Source organism: Typopeltis vanoorti, chromosome 24, assembly GCF_054136105.1.
Source record: "Typopeltis vanoorti isolate ZY-2024b chromosome 24, IOZ_Tvanoo_1.0, whole genome shotgun sequence".
Lineage (NCBI taxonomy): Eukaryota > Metazoa > Arthropoda > Arachnida > Uropygi > Thelyphonidae > Typopeltis > Typopeltis vanoorti.
Genome location: NC_143572.1, coordinates 66526312 through 66551226, shown reverse-complemented (window position 1 = coordinate 66551226; position 24915 = coordinate 66526312). Strand labels below are relative to the sequence as shown.

General features: G+C 34.0%; 1 protein-coding gene across 1 annotated transcript in view; it reads right to left on the bottom strand.

Annotated features, from left to right (window-relative positions):
* glu (structural maintenance of chromosomes 4-like protein gluon) overlaps positions 1-24915 on the bottom strand; it is a 384191-nt gene that overhangs the window by 181380 nt on the left and 177896 nt on the right. Inside the window, exons 12-13 of the mRNA XM_090413308.1 lie at positions 13290-13411; positions 2163-2271 (exon numbers count right to left, since the gene is read on the bottom strand). Coding sequence (XP_090269434.1) covers positions 2163-2271; positions 13290-13411 — 231 coding nt within the window. The remainder of the gene's footprint in view (positions 1-2162; positions 2272-13289; positions 13412-24915) is intronic.

The window sequence follows — 24915 nt, the reverse complement described above, 5'->3', positions numbered from 1 at the left end:
TTTAAGACAGAGAGAAATCTAAGACAAGGCTTTTTACAAGGCCTTGATAAGACTTCACTTGAACTATTGTGCACAGGTCTGGTCTCCTGGTTTCCATTTTGATTCCGATATATTGGAGAGAGAGAGAGAGTATTAAAAATTATATCAAAATTGTGGAATACTGATTATAAAGACAGATTGAGAATTTGTAGTATGCAGACACTAGCAAACAGGAGAAAGATGGGTGATATGATTGAGACGTACAAACTTCTGAAAGGGTCATACAGGATTTCAATTGATGGAATTTTTCAATTTATGGAGGGTGGGGAAAGGACAAGAGGGCATCCTTGGAAGCTGAGAATGAATACCGCTAAGAAGGGCTAGATTTTTCTCTTATAGGAATATGTGCGATTGGAATGGATCGCCACTGGATGTTGTGAGTGCAAGCAGTGTGAATGAATTCAAGAATAAGTATGATAGCTGGTGCATGTAGTATATGGCCTCCCTTGATGAGTCCCTGACTCCTTGCAGGTTTCTCTTAATAACAATAATAATAATATACTACCTGAGTATCCAGACACCTACTCAAAACTGTAATCAGACTTTCCTGTGACACACTTTCCAGTAGTGGACATTAATATGGGGTGGGTCCACCCTTTGCTTCTATGACAGCTCTAACTCTGCCTGGGAGACTTTCTACCAGGTGTCAGAACATCTTCAGAGGAATGGCAGCCCATTCTTTCTGAAGAGCTGTAGCCAGAGCAGTTCGTGATGTGGGTCGTTGGGGTCTGGAGTGAAGTTGGCATTTTAATTCATTCTAAAGGTGTTCTATGGGATTCAGGTCAGTACTCTGGGCCAGCCAGTCCATTTCTGGAACGTTACTGTCCACAAACCAGTCTCTTACAGAGCTTGCTTTATGGCAGGTAGCATTGTCATGCTGATACAGTCCATTCCTTGAAAAACACCCCCCCCACACTGTAAAGCACCCCCTTCAAATTTTGCTGTTGGCACTACACATGCTTGCAGGACCCGTTCTCCAGGCATTTGCCACACCCAGACCTCCCATTGGACTGTCACATGGTAATGCATGTTTCATCAAAATCACACGTTTCCAGTTGTCCACTGTCCAGTGGCATCGATCTTTACACCACTGCAGGTGGTGCTTAGTGTTCACAAGAGAAATGTTTGGTTTATGGGCAGCTGCTTGACCATGGAACCCCATTCCTCTTAACTCTTGATGCACAGTCATGGTGCTGGCTGGACAGTTAGTAGCACTGAGGAACTCCCGGATGATTGTTTCACTTGATGTCTAGCGATTTCCACGAGCCATCTTCTTTAACGCTCGACAGTCCCTGTCTGTCATTAAAAGTAGCCTACCCGACCATGGTTTTGTTGTGGTTGTGTCTTCATTTCCACTTCACAATCATGTTCCCAACAGTTGACTTCGGCAACTTGAGGAGGATTGAAATGTCTCTGACAGATTTCTTACTGATGTGGCAACCAATAACCAGCCCACGTTCAAAGTCACTGAGCTCCCTTGACCTACCCATTCTGCTTGTACTTCTTATCACTGAACAACACACAGCTCTGTGCTTCCTTTTATACTGGTAAGTGAAGTTGTAGTGACATCTAGGCATCAGTTTACGAATTACAGAGGGGGGTGTCTGGATACTTTTGATCAGATAGTGTAATAACAAGCAGGGATCAATAATAAACTTGAACTGGAAAAGGTATATGATAAGGTGTCCAGTGAAAAGTTGTGCAAAATGCAACAATTATATGGCATAAATGGACATTACACAGAGTGATCTATTACTATAGTACCCTCCATGAAGTCAGCAGACTTATTATGGGAAATACACTTAATTATCAACATATTTATCATATTGTACTTAAACTCATTAGTGCTTCCAGTATTAACAATGCATTCCATTCACCTACCATTTTTCAACATAAAAATTAATTTATTCTTCAATTATAACCTACATAATATTTCTGATATAGGAATCTTCAGCTGTTTCAGATAATGTTAACATTTGTTTAGAAATAATATCAGTGTACTGTAAGTTTTCAACCTTTTGTACATGGGACAGATATAAAATTATTCACTCCATACTATAGTATCTGTATAATGCTATTATTTTAAAACGAATAAAATTTCAAAATAATATTCTGCAACCTACCTCCTGAAATATTCTCCCTTCTTCTGCAATTATTTGTTGTAATTCACCTCTGTTTTGTTCCAAGTTTTTTTTTGCTTCAGGAAGTCTATTTTCCAAATCTAGATACAGCCTATCAAAAACAATTCATAAACACCAATATGATATCGATAATTTTCACACTTTACTAGAGAAATACATCAACTACATTACAAAATTTCAAGAATAAAAATATGGGTGACTTTCTGTCATTAATTCCTTACTGTTAGGGCCGTTAACAGTAACGAAGTTGGCACCTTTGAGAAAACACAACTTAAACTTAGAATTGCTTGTATCAGAAATAATCTTTCAAAATTTTAAGATAAATAAAAAGATTGCTTTTATTTATTTTGTTTATTCACAAGAGATATAAAAATGAATCTCACATGTGGTGAAAATAAATTATATCTATTTTGAAAAAGGATGTCACTGAAATCAATCTTAGCAATGCATTTATTTAATCTGCAATCTTTTATTCTTCAACAGAGTACAATGAACAAATGTTATAACATTTATTAAAATAAATATGATTTAAACTTTTTTTTTTTTTCAGTTTCCTTGCAAAATTCTAAATATGGCTAATATGGGTGTCATCGCTGACAACAATACAGTCAATCAAGTTATTGGTATAGAATGCAAAGGCTATATTTTCACTGCAGATAAAACAAACAGGCCAAGGGAGGGTTATTACTGATGATAGCAGATGAACCACAGAAGAGTAGCAATTCAAGAGGACATTAGCAAGATGGAAAGAAGTGCATATGAGGCCAGCTGTTGTGAGACAGAGGATAACTGGACAAAGTATTTAGTTTGATCACTGCTATAGGCCAGAAATGCAAAGGATGATGTGGGTGATGTGTATCAGCAAACAAACTCAATAAGTAGAGAGTGGGTAATTATTATGTGAGACTTCAATTATAGGGATACAGACTGGAAGGAAGAAAGAAAAGTCACATGGGTAGAAGGAAATTATGCAACTACGAAGGAATAATTATCTAAGGCAGCACGTGATGAAAGGTACTAGGGGATGAAGAATGCTGAATGTTGTGATTAAATCACAGGATATATCTATAACTAAGATGACTACATTGCCACCAATCAGTGAGAGCAATCATTCAGTTTTTTTTTGACCTGGGAGGTGGCTAAACGTGGAATTTTCAAGTAAAAGAAAAATTTTCAAGTAAAAGAAGAGTTATATGTGGAATTATAGAGCTGGTGATTATGAGAAACTTAGAAGACTGCTTGGAGTGGTGCCATGGAGGTACATAGCGTTAGGAGAATTAATAAATTGGGAATTAAATGGATAAGGTGCAACATTAAGCAGGAGTTTTAAAATAATAATAATAAATAAAAATAAAGGCATGTGGAGAGAGGGGGGGGGAGGTTCAAAGAGAAAGGTGATCATGAATGGTAGGGTAAGTACAAAGGCAAAATAAGAGTAACTGATGTTTGAGAGATACATGTGCCATAACAGCAAGTACAGATTACATGAACATACAAGAATAATGAAATGATTAAAGTAATAAACTTTAACTGACAAATATTTCAACTTGAAATTTACAATTCATCATTAGTGGCAGAAAGGTTAGCAAGTACAAGATAGAACATTAACTGGATTATTTAAAAACAACAGTACATGAGCTGTATGGTAATATAAAGGAACAATGAGATCTGGATGAAATGTAGTAATTGACTTAAAAAAAAAAAAGATATTGATGTCTGATGAGAATAAGACTTTCTCAGATTTTTGGTAAGGGGTGGCAGTCATTTCAATTCAGTTTAAAACAATGAAGCAGGGCTTCAGCACTCTTCTTAAATAAATGTTCAACTTGAAGTGGCATCAATGGAGCAAGCATGTTTTCACTGTTCTAATCTAAATTGAAATGACTGCCTCTCCTTATCACAAATCTTGAAACGTTTACCTTTCTTACCACATCTCACCCATTGTACTGTTTCTTTATACCATCATGCAGCTCATACTTTTTTTAATTTTTTTTTTTTTTAATAATCGACTGTTAATGTTCCACCCTGTACTTGCTAGTCATCCTGCCATTGATAATGACCTGCAAATTTTAGGTTGAAATACTTAGCAATTAAAGGTTATTATTTTAATTGTTTCATTATCCTTGTGTATATGTAATCTATTCTTAAAATCAGATTATATGTGGAGACTACCTGAGTGCGCCAAGGTTAATCCGAAAGAAATCTTATGGTACGTGGCAAGTAAAATTAAAATAATTTAACTTGCCATATACCAAAATAAATTTGATGAATGCAGATGGCAGGGAGGTGAGCAGATGAACTAGTTGAATTACTGAGTAATCACTTGCATGGGTATATCATCCAGGTGGAGATATTTCAGATTTAGATGTGACAGGGGCAAATGTGAAAGAAGAGGTAGAGGAAAGTAAGATATATAGGATATTACAAAATCTTGATGTGTATTTGGCTATGGGTTTGGATGTGATATTGTATTATGAGAATGTGTTGGAACAGGGTTTTTCAAACTTTTCTTATGACGGAACACTTCACAAATCCTGAAATTTTAACAGAACACCTTGGTTAGAATCAAGTATCATTGGTCTCATATTCAATGTAAAGCTAAGCACACACTATTGACACAGCAGGCTGTATCACATCGCAAAAATGCGACAGCACACACTACAGGCATGCCGGGCCACAGCACATTGCATTGATCTTGCTTGTGACCGCATGTTTCCTAGAATAGATAACTCCATACTTCACTTGTGCTCGAAGGTGTTGACAACTGCGGCTGAGTCAAGGCCAGCACGCGGCCTTAATAGCACAATTCACATGCAAAGTGAGGAACGGCTGATTTTCAAACATGTCTGAACTTGTTGCAGCATTTAAAACCATTCTAGGCCTATATTAATTTTGATAATTTTTCAAGGAACACTTATTCAATTTCCACAGAACACCAGTGTTCCACGGAACATAGTTTGGAAAACGCTGTGCTAGAGAATTGGTAGTGCCTTTGTGTACATCGTTTAATTTTAGTCTCAGCTCTGGTCAAGTCTAAAGGGAGTGTAAGGAAGGAAGGAAAAATAGTTCCATTGCATACAGAAAGGCTCCAAAACAGAAGTAGAAATTATCAACTGATCAGTTGATCAGCGTTTCAGGAGTGCTGATCCTAGGATCTCTTAGGATTAGCTCCTAGGATCTTTTACCAATTCAGTTTAAAGCTGATTTTGATTGGATAATAAATAATGCAAACATTACACTAACTTAAAGATCTTAGTGGCCCTATATGTTATATAGAGTTATATAAATAAATACATACTGTCTTTCTGCTGTCTACTGTCCTTCAAGGACTGTATACTATGCCTGAAAGATTTGGTTCTGCAAGTAGCCTTGAACTGCACACTGTGTAACCATTTTAAAGGTAATATAGATTTTAATAAGGCTTCATTTATTAATTTTTTTGAGTTTTTTTTTTTTGCCCCATGTTTCACTGTCACTAATTCCATCAACAAATAACTTTTAACTATAGTTTCACAGCAAAATAAAACATACCAACAATGAAAACATGGGATGGTAATAATAAAAATGCAAAAATATCCAAAAATTAGCCAGATATCCAGATTCCTTTATTCACATGATAGCTTTATCTAAAGGACAAACAGAAGAGACACTCTTCTACTTATAAATTTGCTAAGCATCATGTCCAATTATGGAAAACAATGGTAATCGATTTTTTCCATGTTTAATGGGACACAAAGAGGATTTAGCTATCTGTCAGTCAGTCACTCTCTCTCTCTGCATACTTCCACAAAACACTCCTGTCATAAATAGGAAACAAAATTTCCTTTTAATAATATACAACTCTTCTCCAACTATTATGTCAATTTAAACTTCTGCAGGTCTCACTAGCCAAGCGATTAATGAAATTGCTATCCAACAAACAAGCTGCAGGTACAAATACTGCTACAGGCATGGATGTTTGTGATTGTTCAGGTGAGAGATGAATTTCATAATCTGGTGCAAGACCACAGTCCCACTTAATGGAAGTCTGAAGTGGCTTGAAAAAGTTCTGTGTTTGGTCTCTAGAGTGGACTATCTGGACTATATAAAAATAAATAAAAAATGATAAAAAAAATTCCTTAGTCTGCCCACAGTACTGATGCACTCTAAGATTACAACCTTTCATGAGTGGGACACACAAAAAACAAAAAATTAATTGGAGAAGAATTTTTGCAAGTTACTACTCTATCTGGAAGATCATGAAAATCCTGGGCAAGAACTTTCCTTCCTTCAGCATAGAGTTGTTTAAAATAGTTATAAGTAACACATTATTTGAAAAGTTATCATTTGCTATAGAAAAGAAACTGACATTTCCACTAACAGATATTCAATGTACAGACTTTATACTGAAACAGAACAGTGTTTCCTTTTATACCACCCCTCCCTCCACCATCACCACCACTGCAAGAACCTATACACTACAAGAAACAAAACTAGACTTTCAAGATCCCCAATCCTTGTTTGGGTCTGAAAACTGAGCAAAATATATAGACAAAAACATTATCAGAAGAACTGAAAATAGCGATCATCAACATACAGAGCATTGATGGAAATAAAATTGGTGTTGTTAAGACAAAAAAAACTAAAACAGATTACATCCTATGAAAAAATAAACCAGGATGTTATAATCAGGCAATCATGATCAAGTAAAAGAATAGGTACTAATAGCATTTAATACCAAACATAAAGATAAATATCTTGATTGGAAGGCCATTTCAAGTAAACATTTGGACAAACCCAAAAATAGGGAAATGAACAATGAAACTTATTTGTGCATAAGTTTGATTATCCATTTCCCACAGAAGGTTTTCCTAAGAAAGAAGAGAAATTTTTGAAGCCAAGAGAGAAGGCAGCTGACAAAAATAAAAAATAAAAATAAAAAAAAAAGCTGGTACTTGTTGAAGTTCCAAATGGAAGGGTAGGAAATGAATTCCAGACATATAGAAATGCCTGAGGAAAATCAAGAGAAAAGGCAAGGCTCATAATGATAAGTACCTGCTGGATTTCTGGATTTCTATGAGAATACAGACTAGTAATTACTAGCAACACGTTTCAACACAAGGATATGCACAAATTCACATGAAAGGTGACAAAAGAAATAAGAAAAACTTCATTGATTATGTTATTGTTAATAGTGATATCTTCATACTGGTTCAGGACATAAGAGTATAGAGATTTGAAATTGGAGTGATAACCTCTTAGATTTAAGTAATATTAAAATGAATATCACATCAAAAAGAACAAGATATAAGAACATTTAAAAAAAAATGAAGTTCAGCTGCTTTTGTAGGTGAACTGTAGACTCAACAAACATTTTTCAAGCAGAAACGACATTGTTTAAAAACAAGAATCTTGGAATTTCAGTTGCAAACTCTGAAGACAAAAATTATTGATTCAGCTATGGGGAAGGATGTGTTGTCTGCAAGGATAGAAAAATAAGAACACTGTAATGGACATAAGAAGTTAAAGAAGTAATACAGTGGGGAGTGGGGGGGGGGGGGGGAAGAAAGAAGAAAACATACCAAAAGTTCCTAGCAAATTAAATAGCAGATGCCCTAAAAAGAGTATAGGTAAAAATGAAAGCTAAGAAATGAAGGAAAGAATACAGTATAAGAAATAAAAGTTCATAAAGGTGACATGAAAACTGAAGATAAGTATATACAGATGGCTGGAGTAATTACTTTGAAAGACCATGAAACAAAATGGACAGTGACAGAGAGTACATATCAATACTTAAGGAAGAAAAAGCTATCAAAACTTGAATGTGGAAACACAGATGGAGTAGATGATATTCAGACAGAAACGCTTGAAAATGAAGGTATAAAAGTTTTGCACTGCATAATACAGAGGACCTGGTGAGGTTGAATTTCAGATGTTGGAGTAGAGGTCTCATAAATCCCATCTATAAATATGAGAATAAAGCTGAATGTGAGAATTACACAGGAATTTCACCATTAGGGTTCCAGGTATTTATTGATGGGAACATTAATATGCACAAAAACATTCAGAACCGAAGCTCGTAACCTGGGTTTCCATGGCAGGACTGCAATATGCAAGAATCCTCTATCCAGCAGATGGACAAGTGTGACAGATGCCCAGTGAACATCTCTTATCAGAGTGTGCAACCCCAACTATGAAATTTGGAGGTGGTGTGGTGCAATGAACGTTGAACTACAACAGGCATCTGAACATACTGTACAATGCAATATTTCCTACCTTGTGTTATTTCTATGGAACTGACCATTGTCACTTTCAGCAAGACAATGCACCATGTCATAAAGCTAATGTAACTGCATGGTTTGTAGACCTGAACATCACCACACTTGACTGACCTCCACAGAGCTCTGATCTCAACCCTACTGAACATCTGTGGGATGAACTGCAATGTCAGGCAAGATCAAGGGGATGTCTGCCTCACAACAGTTCCACGGCCCCATTAGCATGCCTACAGAAAGAATGGTCCAAAATTTCGATTGATCCCTATCAAAAGTTGTAGAAAGTACGTTCCATAGGATTACTGTTTCTTGACATCCTTCTTGAAGTATATGAGGCAGAAAAAAAAGTTGATCTTTTCAGTATATAGAAAACTGACCATAACTGGAAGATTCTTTATGTTGCTTCACACCACCATCCATTACAAAAGATAGGCATGATAAAAAAAAAACATTACAGGACAGGGTATCTTGAAAAGAATAATACATAAGAAAGTTTTAAAAAGAATTTATGTTGAGTAACTTTTACAAGTAAATTGTAGACTCAACTATACAAACATTATTGAAGAAAAAATGAAACAAATTGAAAACAAGAACTAAACCTTGGGGTCTCAGCAGCAAACTCTGAAAAAGACATTGATTGATACAGCTAGAGAGGTATATGGTGAAGTTGTCTACAAGGATAGAAAATTAAAGATAAAAGAAGTTAAAGAAGCAGTCCAGAAAAAGAGGACAGCACACCAAAAGTTCGTTACATACGAGTCAGCAGATGCACTAAAAGAATACAAAGAAAAATGAAAGAGAGCTAAGCTACGTGTAAAAATTATAAAAGTCATGGGAAGACTTCGGTAAGAGTATGGAAAATAAATATCAGGAATGTGGCAAAATGTTCTTCACGCTGTTGGAAAAAAGCTTAGAAATGGAGGAAAGAGTATTGTAAAAGGAATTAAAGATGATGAAGGTGACATGAAAACTAAAGATCCATTAAGGAAAAATCCATTAAGCCTCCAACATGAAAACTGAAGATAAGGATAGCCTAGATGTCTAGAGTTATTACTTTGAAAGACTGTTAAATCAAACAGTTTCAAGAGGAATACATATCAATACTTGAGGTAGAAAAGCCATAAAAAACTTAAAATGTGTAAAGGCAGCTGGAGTAGATGATATTCAACCAGAAATGATTAAGTGTGGAGGTATAAAATTTTGCAGTGGCTACACTGCATAATTCAGAGGGCCTAGTCAGAAGTTCGATTTCCTGATGATTGGAGTAGAGCTCTCATAGTATCCATCTATAAAAAAAAGAGGGAACAGAGCTGAATGTGAGAATTACAAAGGAATTTCTCTACTAAGTATTCCAGTTAAGATTTACATAAATATTTATAAGATTTATACAAGTATATTGGAAAAAGGTTGAGAAGAATTTGGAAGAGAAACTTAGAGAGATCAACAAGCCAGATTCAGGCCAAACAGAAGTCGTCAAAGATCAGATTTTCATTTTTTTTCAAATTTTCAAACTTGGCTCATTGCTTTATTTGGATGATGTTGTACTCCTAAACACATCGAGTGCAAGTCTCCAGGATTTGCTAACTAAATTCAATAACTGTAACAAAATTGGCATGGAAATCAGCAATAAAAAGACCAAAACTATGAAAACAGGCAGGAACATAGAAAACTTCAGCTGCATTCTGAATGGAGACCCTATAAAACAAATAAAATATTTGAACTACTTAGGCAGAATTTTTAGTGAAGATGAAAGTTAAATCTGAAAATAGTCAACAAAATAAGGAAAGCTGGTATATGGTGGATAGCTAGCTGAATAAATTTATATGGAATAAAAGAAAAATTAGCCAAAATCCCACACTAGCAGTATACAAGACAGTGTTTAAACCAGTTTTAAGTTATGGATCTGAAAGTTGGGTGAGAAATAAAACACCTGATCAAAGACTAGAGATCACATGGTTCTGAGAAAAATTAGGGGAGTGAACAGATGGCAATCAATGGCACAATCATATTAAAAATGAATATAAAGGAACTTGACATTATTACCATTCAAGAATGTGTCAGCAGAGCAAATCTATGTTAGTATGGCCACTTGCATAGCGTGGGTGAGGAAAGATCAGCAAAACAGGTGTTTGATACCTAGATGACAGGAAAGAGAACCACAGGAAGACAAGGTCTAGGTGGATTGATCCAGTCAGAAGTGTCTTAGAAGCATGAAATGTTAGATATGATAATATTGGACTGCTCACAAATAATAGATTGATTTGCAGGAAAATTGTTGATAGGAGATTAATAATAATGTAAACTCCATCATGTAGTTCTGTCATAGTCACATGAACACTCCTTCAGGGTACATATCAGAAAATTGATGATGATAAGCATTTTCTCTCCTTTTCAGGGAAAGGATCAATATGGTTCCAAGATAATATAGAAAAGATAGCAGAAAACAAAACTAACACAGAAGAGGAATTAAATGTTTGAGCAACATAAATTTTAAGAAATGGGTACACATAACGAACTAATATCTGTCTATTAAGGAATGTTAGGAGAGGATTTACTAATATTATTATTAATACAGCTATAAGATTTTTTTAAAAACAAAAAAAAAAATGTGAATCTCAAAAAAGGCTGACACCCTATGATACATCGGTATTAGTACTATGGATGGTGTAAGGGTTACATATAATCCAAAAATCCTACTTATGAAACTAAACATGGAACTTTTTCAAACTACTTTGGCTTCCCACAACCAGGATGGTGGTTTTAAACTGAATGATGAAATTCAACTCCCAAACCAAAAATATCTATTAAACAACCATGCCCATATCAGTATCCAGAATTCTAGCCTGGAGATTGAAGACTGGATACACTAACTAGCTGGTCAAACAGGCCATTGTTGTGTCCCTATCTCTAATATAATTACTCTATTCATCTTTTATTCAAGTTCTCGTTCAACTCCTTCTCAGGTATCACGTGCTACCCCTATATAACAATGGAATTGCCCCAGGGTCGAGCCAATACCAGAGTATCTGAGATCAACCTCTCGTAAAACACTAAGAAATTTATATTTTCGCTGCACCACTTAGCGCTTTTAGATTAAATAATAATATCAATCAAGAGGCGATCTCTAGATAGTATTTAAGTGATACCTTTGCAGACGTGGCCAAAATTTTTTCCTTCTAATTTCCTGCCTAGGTTCGTGTTAGTTTCTATAAGCGGTGCATCGGATTCCAAAATCACAGATAGACTTAATTGTATTCAAAAGCAAGGTTTATTAGATACTATAATTATATACATACAGTACATGTAAACTTAAATCTCAATCTAAGAAAGTTCCTGACAGTCAGGTTAACATTAAAACATTCCAATATCACAAGGATACTCAGACACTGACTATTGTTAATTTTTCAGTATAAATCTTATCAACATTAAAACACCTAAATTATGCATAACAATCTCAATAATTCTTTTCTAATTCAGTTTCAATCAAACCACTCAAAATAGCATCTATATCTTTTACAATCTTGTCATTAATAGCAATTCTTTACTCTGAACTTTATCATCTCTTTAAACATATAACATAATTCGAATACAGTAGGAGACAGTAAATATACAGAAATTTTCTCAGGATCACTACAGTTCAATTCTATATAATATTATTAATGTTCCTTCTTTAGATTCACAGCACGGTATAAATCCTTTCATGCATAGTTAACAAATACTATAAAGTCTACTTATCTATTATTATTATTATTATTATTATTTGACACCTCCAGGGAGTCCAAGGACTCATCAAGGGAGGATACATACTCTACCACTCATTCCACCAACTACAACTAACCACAACAACATTAAAGCCATCCATGCCCACGGCAGGATTCGAACCCGCAGTCTTTTTGCTGGAGAGTGGATATGCTAACCACTCGGCCAGCCAGGCTGGCAAATCTTGAACTGCATCACATTAAGAGGTCCTCAGGAATCTGTCTCCTTAATCGAAATATCCATGGGTTCCTATCTGGCTTTCTGTGGGCGGCTGGGCTTACTCTTTCCACGGAGATACGACCTTCTAGTTCTGGCGATGCCTCTATCAAAACCCTCCCGAGTGGAGGCACTGCCACGCTTCACCTACTCACAACACCGCGAGACCAACACCAGGAGATCAAGAATAAAAAAGTCTCGTGTGGGGGGTGCTTGACCCTTATATTTTGCCTTGGTTCCCGGCGATTCTCGCACTCTGCGATGTCCCCTAGCGCTTTTATGTAGGTCGATGTCACAGCGTCCAGCTTTCTCCACTACGTTTTTTGTGCGCTGTCGGCACTCGAATGCCCGGGCAAACCACTCCCCTCGTGTTACTGCTTCCTGACCTTTGGACTCGCATCCCCCTTAGAATTTGTGCAAATCATTCTATAACTTCTAGTACTTATTGCTCTAACAAAATGTTAAATGTTTACACTTCCACTATTATTTATACTAACTAGTGAGTGATTCCTGGCTGAAATATTATATAACTAACTACTTGTTTTCTTTTAGTTTGAAATATTTGATATATCTACAAAGCAGTATTTTAATACCTAGAGACAAGCATGTTATAATGTTTCTTATTGTGTGTTCGCTCTGTTATACAATGATAAGATGAAATATCTTATGTTCCAACTTATCAGGGTATAACACCATCATGTAGAGTAACTATGAGCCAATTTTATATTTCCTAATCACATCGCTTATGATATTCACAACTGAGGTTATCAAAAATGTCACAATAAATATGAGTTCTAAGCTAACAAATATGACTTATAAATGAAAGCTATTCATTGATCTAATTAAAAGAAATGCTAAAAATGTATCTACAGTTATATACCTTTTCTTTTCTTTCAAAGATTCCATAGTACTTTGATAGTTCTTTGTAATTTCTTGGAGTCTTGCAATTGCATTCTTCTCTGAACTTAAATATAAATCAAGTTCTGACTGGGCTATATCCATCTAATAAAATAAATGGAAGATATTTATTGTAACAAATGAAGAATATTAAAAGTCAAATATACACCCAATCACATTAATGTTGAAAAGATATATTCTGGGTGTAAAATCTGAACCAACTGTATTTGGGGAAATCATCACCACCTAACAATAGTAGAAAGGATGAAATGTTGTAGGAGGATGAGAATGAAGGTTTTTAATGTCTTGTGTTTAAAGTGAGGATATCTTATTAAATAGACTACTAATAAAACACATTTAAACTGTTTTTAGGGTTATTGGTATTTGGATTTTATTATGTTAATATTCTAATAAATTAGTATATTAATATATTTTGTATATAGATATTTGTATTTAATAAATGTATTATGCAGGTTAAGCATGTAGTTTTTTTCATTTAAATCCTAATGAAATTATACTGTAGTGATCACATGAATTACAATATATGAAACTAAAGACTAGTATAAACATATGAAACAATTTTAATGATCATCTTATGTGGGAAGACATCATTTATAAATCATAGTAAAGAAAACACCTGCTGTGATTTACATGTTTTATATTTGCAAGCAGCAAGAAAAATTAGTGATTGTGCTACAGCAAGTAAAGCACAAAATGAAATTTCAAAAAGAAATTTTAAGGATTGTCACATGTTTGTTTCGCTTGTACGCCACCACATATGGTAATTCAGTGAAATTCTGAATTTATTTAGGTCTAACACTTTTCGATCACAATGAGTGTTTACTTAGGTTTGAATTTTCTGCTTCTGAAAAATGATAATGATGTACCTGCACAATTACATCATAAAGAAGAATAAACGCATCATTATAAATCACAACAAACAAATTATATTATGCAGATAATAACTTAATAACTGTAAGTTAGGAAAAAAAAGTTACCGTAACACATTTTGTTATCACAAACTATGCCAATGATCACAAATAAAGTAACTGCTAAATGTGTTTAAGATTGCAGTAGTTTCTAATTTTAAAGCAAAAAAAAAAAAAAAGCATTTATAATACAGTAATGTATGGTTTATCTGACTCCAGAAATTGCACTTTCCCATCAGTGCTCCTGTTTAGTCAGCTGATTTAATCATGTTTTTGTTTTTTCCCTTAACACTACATATCACTCTTTTATATATATGTAGAAGTATGTTTAACTGCAAATATACCATTAAATGGGCAATAATGGAAAATAATAGGTAATATAATGGAAAAAATCATAACATTGTCAACAAAAGAAAAAAAAAAAAATCTGGTGCCATAAACAAATTCAGCACTTTTTTTTTATTTATAATGACATCATAATAGATGTAATTCTAATTTATATATGGTTTCTTGTTTGCATTTACTTAGTATAGCGATATTGATATTTATTCTTAATTTCATTAATTTATTATTTTATAATGCAGGCTCCCTCTTTTGCTTTTAGTTGGCTAAAACATACTGATGTTTCATTATTTTTTCACAATTTTAATTCACAAAAATAATAAGAAAGTAATTAATATTTATTAATTACTGTCTTATTATTCTTGTGTTGTGAATTAAAATCATTACACTTAATGAAACATGAACTGTCAACACACAAGTCTTTCTAACTGTTTAAGAGATATTGACTTAAATTTAGAAAGTCAGAAAAAATTATTCTGACTTTCTAAATTTAGCAAAAGTAAAGATTACAAGCATATATATGTGTGGTATATTTTGGCTATATGTGTACTATGCTATGTGAAGAGGAAATTTCATACTGCATACTTTGCTCACTGTATGTTAAAAATTTAGCTATTTTGTTATTCTTTTCTAAACTGAGCTCATTAATTTCAGTAATGTAAAATACATTTTTCTAATTTATCATTTGTGTACCAAGAAACTGAAAGAATTATTATTATTATTATCTGAAACCTCCAGGGAGTCAAAGACTTATCGAGGGAGGCTATAAATCACCCAAACCAGCTGTCATACCTTCCCTTAAATTCATTCACACTAGATGCATTAACTACCCATAAAGACAAACTATACCACTCAGTCAATACTCTGTGAGAGTAAAACTTAGCTCCTATCCCTTTGACTGTGAATAGGTTTAACTTCCATGGATGCCCCCGTGTTCTCTCCCTACCTTCCATATAACAGAAAATTTCATCAGATGATATCCTATAACACCCAATCAAAAGTTTATAGAGCTCTATCATATAACCCCTCTTTCTCCACTTAACCAGAGTCTGCAATCCATATAATCGCAAGCTGTCTTCATAATCTTAATCACATAATCTGGATATAATCTTTGTAACTCTCTTTGCACCCTTTCCACAGCTTCTTTATCACCTTGGAACCCAGTAGACAAAATCTGCACACAATAATCCAGGTATGGTCTTATCAAACCCTTATAAAGATGCAAAATGACTTCCTTGTCCTTACATGTAAAGGTTCACTTCAACATTGCAATTTTCCTCTGAAGTGCATTTGCAACTTTTGCTATGTGACCTTTGAACTTCAAATTCCTATCCACCAATATGCCAAGATCCCTTGCCTCTTCAGTTTCTTGTAACATAACCCGCTAATATAATATCCTGCTGGAAATCTCATTATGGCAAAGTGGATAACTTTACACTTACTAACATTAAACTGACAGCCATTTAAGTTTCCCAAATTTCCAGCCTATTCAAATAATTTTGTAAGTGCTGAATATCAGCAGCATCTCTAATTGCCTTGCCTATCTTCGCATCATCAGCAAACAATTGCACATCTAATGTTAAATCCTGCCTGATGTCATTAATGTATAGATTGAACAATAATGATTCAAGGACTGAACTCTGAAGGTCACCACTAGCGTCCTTAAATCTGACAGATTCACTCCCACTGTATGCCACTTTCTGATATCTGTCTGTCGACCATCCCCTGATCCAAGTCAAGAGTTTATATTCCAATCCCATAACCTCCAGTTTATGCAATAGCCTTCTGTGTGGTATCCTATCAAATGCTTTAGAAAAATCCAACATTATCATAGCGTATCCATTCCCTTTATTCAACTCGGCTATAACATTGTTATAAAATATGAGCAAATTGCTAAAACATGACCTTCCTTTAGTAAATTCATGCTGCAACTTGCAGAGTATAGCTTATTTGTCTATCCATTTCTGTATGCGAGTTCATACCAACTTCTAAAATTTCACTACCACACCAGAGATACTGATAGGTTGGTAGTTGGACACACCAGTTTTGCACCACCCTTGTATAATGGAACTATCATACATTCCTTCCATTCTTGTGGTATCATTCCTGAGATAAGACTCAATTTATACAAACATGTGAAATGCCAAACCAGTTCAGCTGAACATTCCTTTAGCAAACAGGGTGATATTCCATCTGTCCCTATTGACAAATTCTTATCTAGGTTATGCAACAGATCTTCAACCCCATTTTCATGAACCTGTAACTCTTAATTCAATGTAGTAGTAGCACCGTGCATCATGTCACATATACCTGGTTGATATATCTTAGCAAAGTGAGCACTCGTTAAATGAACCATCTCATTAGCTTCTAACACTCAAGTACCATCTGCATTCAATAAAGTTATTCTTCCACATTCATTCTTTCTTTTGCTTGCGGCATAATGATAAAATTCTTTTTGATTGTCTTTAGCTTGCATGGCCAATTTCTTTCCTACTGCAATTTAGCATTCCTCAATACTTGTTACTTTTCTGGCCTGAGCTTCATATGTTTCATAACTCCTCTCACTCTTATTCTCACGATATTCTTTCCACATCTTCTTCTTGTGGATCTCTTGCTTAATAAGGTTGCACATTCATTTCCCTCCCAACCTATTTATTCTTTGATCACTAGGGATACATTCATATACCACCTCATTTAAGCACTTTTTTCAGATTCCAATGCATTGCTGACATTTTTCCCATTCAGTAACAGATACCATTTCCAACTTTGTAATTCATCGGTTCTAATTGGAGCATTAATACAATTAGATACTTCCCAAGAAAGCACAGCATGATCACTGTCACCAATTGGTGGTAAAACCATATTCTTAACAGAGACCCCTTCTGATGCTATGAGCAAATCCAACACTCTAACCTGGAGTTCCTTCTTTCACATGCTGTTTGAGAGAGTTGCCTCGCAATCATTCAATAAATTACTCTTCTTTCTTATCATGAGATTTCTCATCCACCTAATCAATGTTTGAAAATTAGTCACCCATAATTATTACTTGTTTGTATCCATAAGGCTAAATTGGCGATGCATTTCTTTGTCCCTTGCAACTGAGCCACCAAGTCTGTAGCAATACCCCACCATATATTTCATTTTGTTAGCCTCACTTCACACCAGATACTCAAACTCACCACTTCGGACATTGTTACCATCATTGTTTTCTTGTGTTTCTACCCTAACTGGACTTAAGTCATCTTATATCAATAATAGTACTCCTCCTCTCCTTTCTCTTCAGACATTCCTAAAAATAGTATACCCATCACACTCGATCCCAGTTACCATATTGGATTCTGATAGCCAGGTTTCACTAATACCAACAATCTTAGGCCACATCATAATCAATAAAGCAACAAACTCAACCATTTTGCTTCTGTGGTCCTGGCATTTGTGTACAGACATAATAAATTATCCCCTATCATATTCTTATAATTAAAAAAAGAGGGGGGTTATTGCAAGGCTACAATAAACAGTTTATGAAGTCTTCTCATATTAAGGTTATCTTCTGTCTGGAGTTGTTCTGGATGCTATATGGGTTGAGGATGGGTCTTCCAGATTCTTGGAAATATCCTGTTTCTTAGCATACTTTCATTTCCTGTTAATTAATTGTCCATGGGAAATTTATATTTATGATTTCTTAGTAAATCCATTGGCTGCATATTTTTTAAAATGCTTACAAATGAAACATTTTTTCCAGGAATGGTTCACTCATCATTTAGTGCCACAAGTAAATGCATACATGTCAAGCAATTAACTTTCAGTTTCAAAATTGTTATGGAATTCATAGTGAAGAATTTATGGAGACAAAAACATACGTGCTGGAATAATTGCTTTACTTATAATTAAGAAAATAATATTCCACATTTCGACTTCTGTGTTGAGGTCATCCTTAGGAAAACATACATACGTAAGGTCACAAGTTACATGACACTACACAAAAGTAAAATGAATCTAATTGTTTTGTTAATTATTTACCCTAGCTGATCTCTGGTGGGAAAAAAAAAAAAAAATCGATATATATATATATATATATATATATATATATCTATATCTATATATATATATGTGTGTAATTAATTTTTTAACTTGGGGATATTGTATATTAGGGTTACCAAGTAATTTTATAAGTTTGGTTATTTAACTCCTAATCCCAAGTATGCAAACAATTAGGTATGCAACAAATATTAATTTCAGGCACAAACTTAATTGTTTGCATACTTGGGATTAAGAGTTAAATAACCAAGCTCATAAAATTACTTGGTAACCCTAATATATATATATATATATATATATATATATAATAAAATATATACAAAATTAAAAATTAATTAAATTGGTGCCATGTTCATAATAATATACAGATAATTAAAAAAAAAAAAGGGGGGGGTTGTAATAGCAGAACTACATTAAACAATTTCTAAAGTCCTCTCATATTAAGGTTATCTTCTGTCTGGGGTTGTTCTGGATGCTATATGGGTTGAAGATGGTCCTCCAGATTCTTGAAATTATTAATTCACCATTTTCATTTAGGTTTGGATGATGTTTCCATTTCACAGGCTTCTTTGAACTTTCATACTAGGTTTCATTGCAATGTAAGCACTTGGTGCCTTTCCAGTTAATTCTGTAACATATTTGAAATGTGTGGTCTGACAGGCATGTTTTAAATTCCTCCACTATAGGAGAACAGGCCTGTCACACCTTGTTAGTATATTTTCACAGGAAACATGATGCACTTTGGAGTTTGGAGATTAACAGCTAGACATTGGACAAATTTCACAGGAAATATTCCATACCTCAATGCATCATTTACACGTATATGCTCTAACTGGTTTTACCTGGTAGATTAACAGTCAGACATACAATGGGCTCGATGAACATTTCATAGGAAACATTTACATATCTCGAGGGAGTGGTTTAGAGAGCAAGTATACCAGCATATGTAAGCTATCAAATATTCTATGCAACATAATACTGTTCCCCTTTTAATTTTTAGTTTTACTGAAAGTAACAATGGAATGGCATCTAATTCATCACCTAGCAAGAAGGGAAGAAAACAGGTGATATTAAACATTCAACAGGAAAAAAAAATATTGAAGGGAGTGCTTACACTCAGATATGCAATGAGTAAAATCTCAGCAAAATTACAGTGGTAGATATTTTAGCAAGAAAGGAAAGTTGTTCTAAGTTGTTCATCCACAGAAATTTTCTATGATGCTGAGTAAGCAAAAGAGTGACAAAACCAAGAACAGAGATCATTCATGAAGTAGTGAATATTCTATGTAATTCATGAACAAGAAATAATTCTGTGTGCTAATGAATTGCCAAGTTCACAATATGCAGCTATTTATATGCTTCATATTTCTTTAAAAGAATGGGTATAAAAGGTAACAAATGAAGAACTGTATTGCAAAGTAAACTGCCAAGAAAATCTAATGCAGAAAATAATTCAAAGAAAATTAAAGTTTTCTGGACATATCTGCAGAATGGATAATAGTGGACAGATGATGCAAGTGGAGACAGAGAGAAGTAGCAAGGGATGGTGAAACAAGCAATGGACCCATGGGCAATAATGATGATGATAATGATTGTGAATTGAGTTTAAAACAAGAAAAAAATAAAGGCAAGAGTGATTATGCATTCTAAATTTATAAAAATATAATCATAAAAAAGCATGGAATTTTTTTAAGTGCTCAGACCTCCAATGGTGGTCTCAACCCACGTGAGGAAATTTGTCTATCAGCTAAAGACTTTCTCAAATGTCCATGGAATTCAAATCCACTGTCTGTTGCAGAGCAGAGGTACCATTCACTAGGCTAAGTAGAACTAGCAACAAATATATAAATGGCAAAATGCATAAACAAGTCTATCACTGAAAGAAAGAAGTAAAGTCCTCACTCAACCTCAAATATAAGAGTTATTATTTATTATTATTATTATTACATGACACCTACAGGGAGTCCAATGACTCATCGAGGGAGAGCACCGATTCCACAACTCTGTCTCCACCACTCAATCCAACTACAATGAACCGATCTACTTTCATCATCTACACCAACGCCATTGTCGTGACGACTCTTTTCTGTCGTGTTCTAAATCTATTCACTTTTATGAATAATATAACTAATTACGAAATGATCACCGATCCAAAAGTAGGGAAATTTATATTTATACTGCGCCACCCTATTCTTAGATTAGTCTATATAAATAGTAGGATCAGTTCTAAATTAAGTTAGCAGTCATCTCATTAGGCCGAATCATCTATTATCATTTTTACTTGGGGTTCCCGCAAGATCCGAATATTTATGAACGGTGCAATAATAAGGAATTCAGGCAAACACAATATTTAGATCAACAAAATAAAACATTTAATATATGATATGGTTAACAAATACAAGAACTCTATTTTAAAATGGAACTATACAATTAACTTAACACATCTTCTTAGGTCACTGATGCTAATTCAATGTTCTAACTTTCATATACTATTCACAGTCTCAAAAACACAAATCTTCTTATCTCAAGTTAATATAACAATTTCACATTTATTCAGTCTTCACAAATCTATCAGCTCAATGTTTATATTCACAGCAGGCAATAAACTACGTAAGTAATATTCCAAGCAAATATATTCCGGACTTTGAGCGTCGGAGATATATTACAGTTAATGCTAGAATAGAAAAACTTATACAACTACTCTTACCAGACAAATTCTTCAACACTTCAAATTATTGAGAGAGCACTTATGAATTAACTTAATTAACGTCAGCGGAACACACATAACAAATATTCTCCACAGTTTAAACTGTATTACTGTAAGTCGCACTTCACTATTCCAAACAACAGTAATTAGGTACTAATATCTTTTCCTGTTCACTTTTCTCCAAGTAATCAATATAACCTTTTCCTAGGGCAACATAGAATTTAATCGTAATCCAGATTAACTGGAACTAATCAGAATTTTCGCATTGACTGTCCAGTTTCCTTTTATCTGATTACAGCATCAACCTTTCTTCATAACAACAGCAGATTTCGCTTATAACATTAAACTTTATGTTTCACTACTTATAGGTTCACTTCCGAACACTATACTCATAAATTTCTGCCCTGAGGATTTTATAATCTTGGTTCCGCAAAACTCTCTCCTCACTCGCTTAATAATAATTCTTCTCTCCTTTCTCTGTCTTATCTATGACCTTCCTTCTCTTTCTCTTTTTCTATCTATGACCTTCACTCCCACCTTACGTTCGAACGCCACGCTCTACTCCACTCATGGTTGTTTACGCGTGCGTCTCCATGACAACAGACTAAACGTAAACATTTCTCTAATGCAATGTATGGTCTATTACTACTACTACATGAGTGATTACATAACATTAAATATTTGACAAATAAGAACAACAGAATATTTAAGCTACTTCTTTAACTTTTTGATTACGTATACAGTTAAATATAAAATAACACTTTACGTTACACCATATATATTTAGTTATACAAAATTCTAAACATATTATTATTTTATAAACTAATAATAGGTCAGGTTTTGAATAAATTTTTAATTAGTAATTCTTATTTAAGGAATAATAAACAATTTTATATAAGCCATGATTAATATTTAATAAGCAATGTTAAATGTGAATGAAAAATAATAAATTACATAACATAGCTTCATTCACATTTTAACACCATCTACCGCCGACCACCACCACTAGTGTTTTCATAGATAATCACAAACATCCATGCCTACGGTGGAATTCGAACCCACAGCCTTTTGGCTGGAGAGCAGTTACGCTAACCACTCAGCCAACCAAGCCAGCTTATACTGTATGACATCTGATACTTTTTGTTCCTGCTCAAGGAATTTTGTCCAAGAGTGAAATATCATTATTATTATTATTATAACAGATGGCTCCATGGAGTCAGAAGACTCATTCACACATAAAGCATCAAAACCATCTTTGGCAATGCATTCACCCATTCACCAAACCTCTAAGCAAAAATCTAGCATTAATGCCCTTATTAACCACACTCTTACACAATTTCCAGGGGTGACTCCTCGTTCTCTTCCCTCCTACACTGTACTGAAAAAAGACATCAGTGATGACTCCCAGAACAAAAGAAAACTGTAAACTTAGTGTTTTCTTTGTTTGTGGATTACCATAGCTAAAAGCATCACATTGCACCAGTAAATACTATTCATGCCTTATGCATCCTAGTATTTTCCCAGTAATTAGTATCTCCTTAAAACTCATCACTGTGATAAGAGGAAAGGTTATATCTCAAATGGCGAAGCAAAAAAAAAAAAAATAATATACTGAGGTTAAAATGATACATTTATTTGGATATTTTAAAGATGAAACTTGGAGCTACTTTTTTTTTTTTTTTAATTAGATGTGACACAGAAGTACAAAGGAGAAAATGAACGCTTTAACATTGGATGGAAGGTTTTACAAGCATAACTTTATTATACCATATTACGAGGCTAACCGGGAGACCATATATTTCAAATGTATTTATTGTAAATATATTCTGAATCGCTCAATGTACAGAGACTTCTAAATAAATAGAAAAAACAAAGAAGAGTGCATACCAATGTATTTTAAGGATCATCCTCAAACAACCATAAACTATGCACTACACTAGATAACTTTTATTATTATCATCACAATATTCCTGGAATCAAAGACTCACTAAGAGTCTTTCTTACAAAAGACTTCTTTAATAAGTTAGTAACTGTCCCAGTTGGCTAACTTATTAACTGTCCCATGTAAAGAATTTAAATTCTTTAAATTAAGAGAAATCAATTTTGTAAACTAGGACCTGTAATAAAGTATCAATTTCTAGTTTGAGCCACCATTGTGATTCTGATTTCAGCAACAGACAGATGGTCTTTAAAAAACTATATCACTTATTTTTACTTTCCAGACTGATAGTGAGTCACAATAACCCTCTTTTATTTAAAATTGTTCTTCATTAGAGGGTAACAGGCCTCTACTTATAATTATTAATTGTATTATTTATTAATAAACATGTAAATGATATATAACATAAGCTTTATTTTGTTAAATAATAGACAGATGCTAAAAGAAATGATAAAGGAAATAACTGTAAGTGTGACTTTTATTGCTAATTATTATTATCCGAGACCTCCAGGAGTGGACTTATCAAAGGAGGCCATACATTACCCACACCAGCTGTCATAGTTTCTTTGTGTGGTTAACAAAAGTGTGAGAGACTTTTCTCTCACAGAGTAGTGAGTGAATGAATGGAACAGTTTTCCTGTTGAAGTAGTGAGTGCAGCTAGCATGAATGATTTTTAACAGGCAAAACTGTTCCATTCATTCACTCACTCACTACTCTGTGAGAGAAAAATCTAACTCTCACACCTTTGTTAACCACACATGGACTTAGCTTCCACCATGAGAGAACATGCTCTCATATAAATTACTCACAGATAAATTAGAACAAAACAGTATAGATGGTGTGCAATAAGGGCTGAAATTATTGCTTAAAGCCCTAAAGTAAAGGGTTTGCTGGAGAAATGGAAAGAACTTACATGTGGGCTGAATGTGTTCAATCCAAATTATTGGGATTTTTTTTTATGCCACCACTGCTGTTTAAATTAGGATGGATGATCAAAATTTCACAGGCTTCCTTGAATTTTTGTTCATACCAGGTTTTTGTATGATGTAAGGAAGATATCTTTCCAATCAATCTGGTGTAAGGTGTTAATAAGAGTGTGATCCAAGAGGCCTCCTTTACCAAAATTGTTAAATTTAATTTACTGATTAGAATTGTGCATCCAGTTTCACCAATATAAGGTAAGTTACAGGTACAATGGATTCTGTATAACCCAATTATTTTTATAGGTGGTTTAAAGGTAGCATTAAAATGACAATGAAAATTTACACTAACATTGAATTAACAGTCAATTTTGTTTGCTTGCTGTTCCAGTTATTCAAAGTATTCTGTAAATGTACATCAGTAGCATCCCTGATTGCTCTTCTTATCTTTGCATTATCGACAAACAATTGAACATCTCCTGTCAAGTCGATCCCGATATCATTAATGTATCTATTATAAACATTATAACATTATAAAGTTATAATTATTATAATAAAAAATGGATAATATTTTATAATAAAAAAAGTATAATATAAAATGGAATTGATGGAACAAAGTAACCTCCTTGCTCCCTGCTTTTACAACCTAAATGTTGTTAAATGAACTGTCGTAAATCATACTTTCCTATATAATGAGTGTCAGTTTCTATAACTGTTGAATTTTTTTTTCACT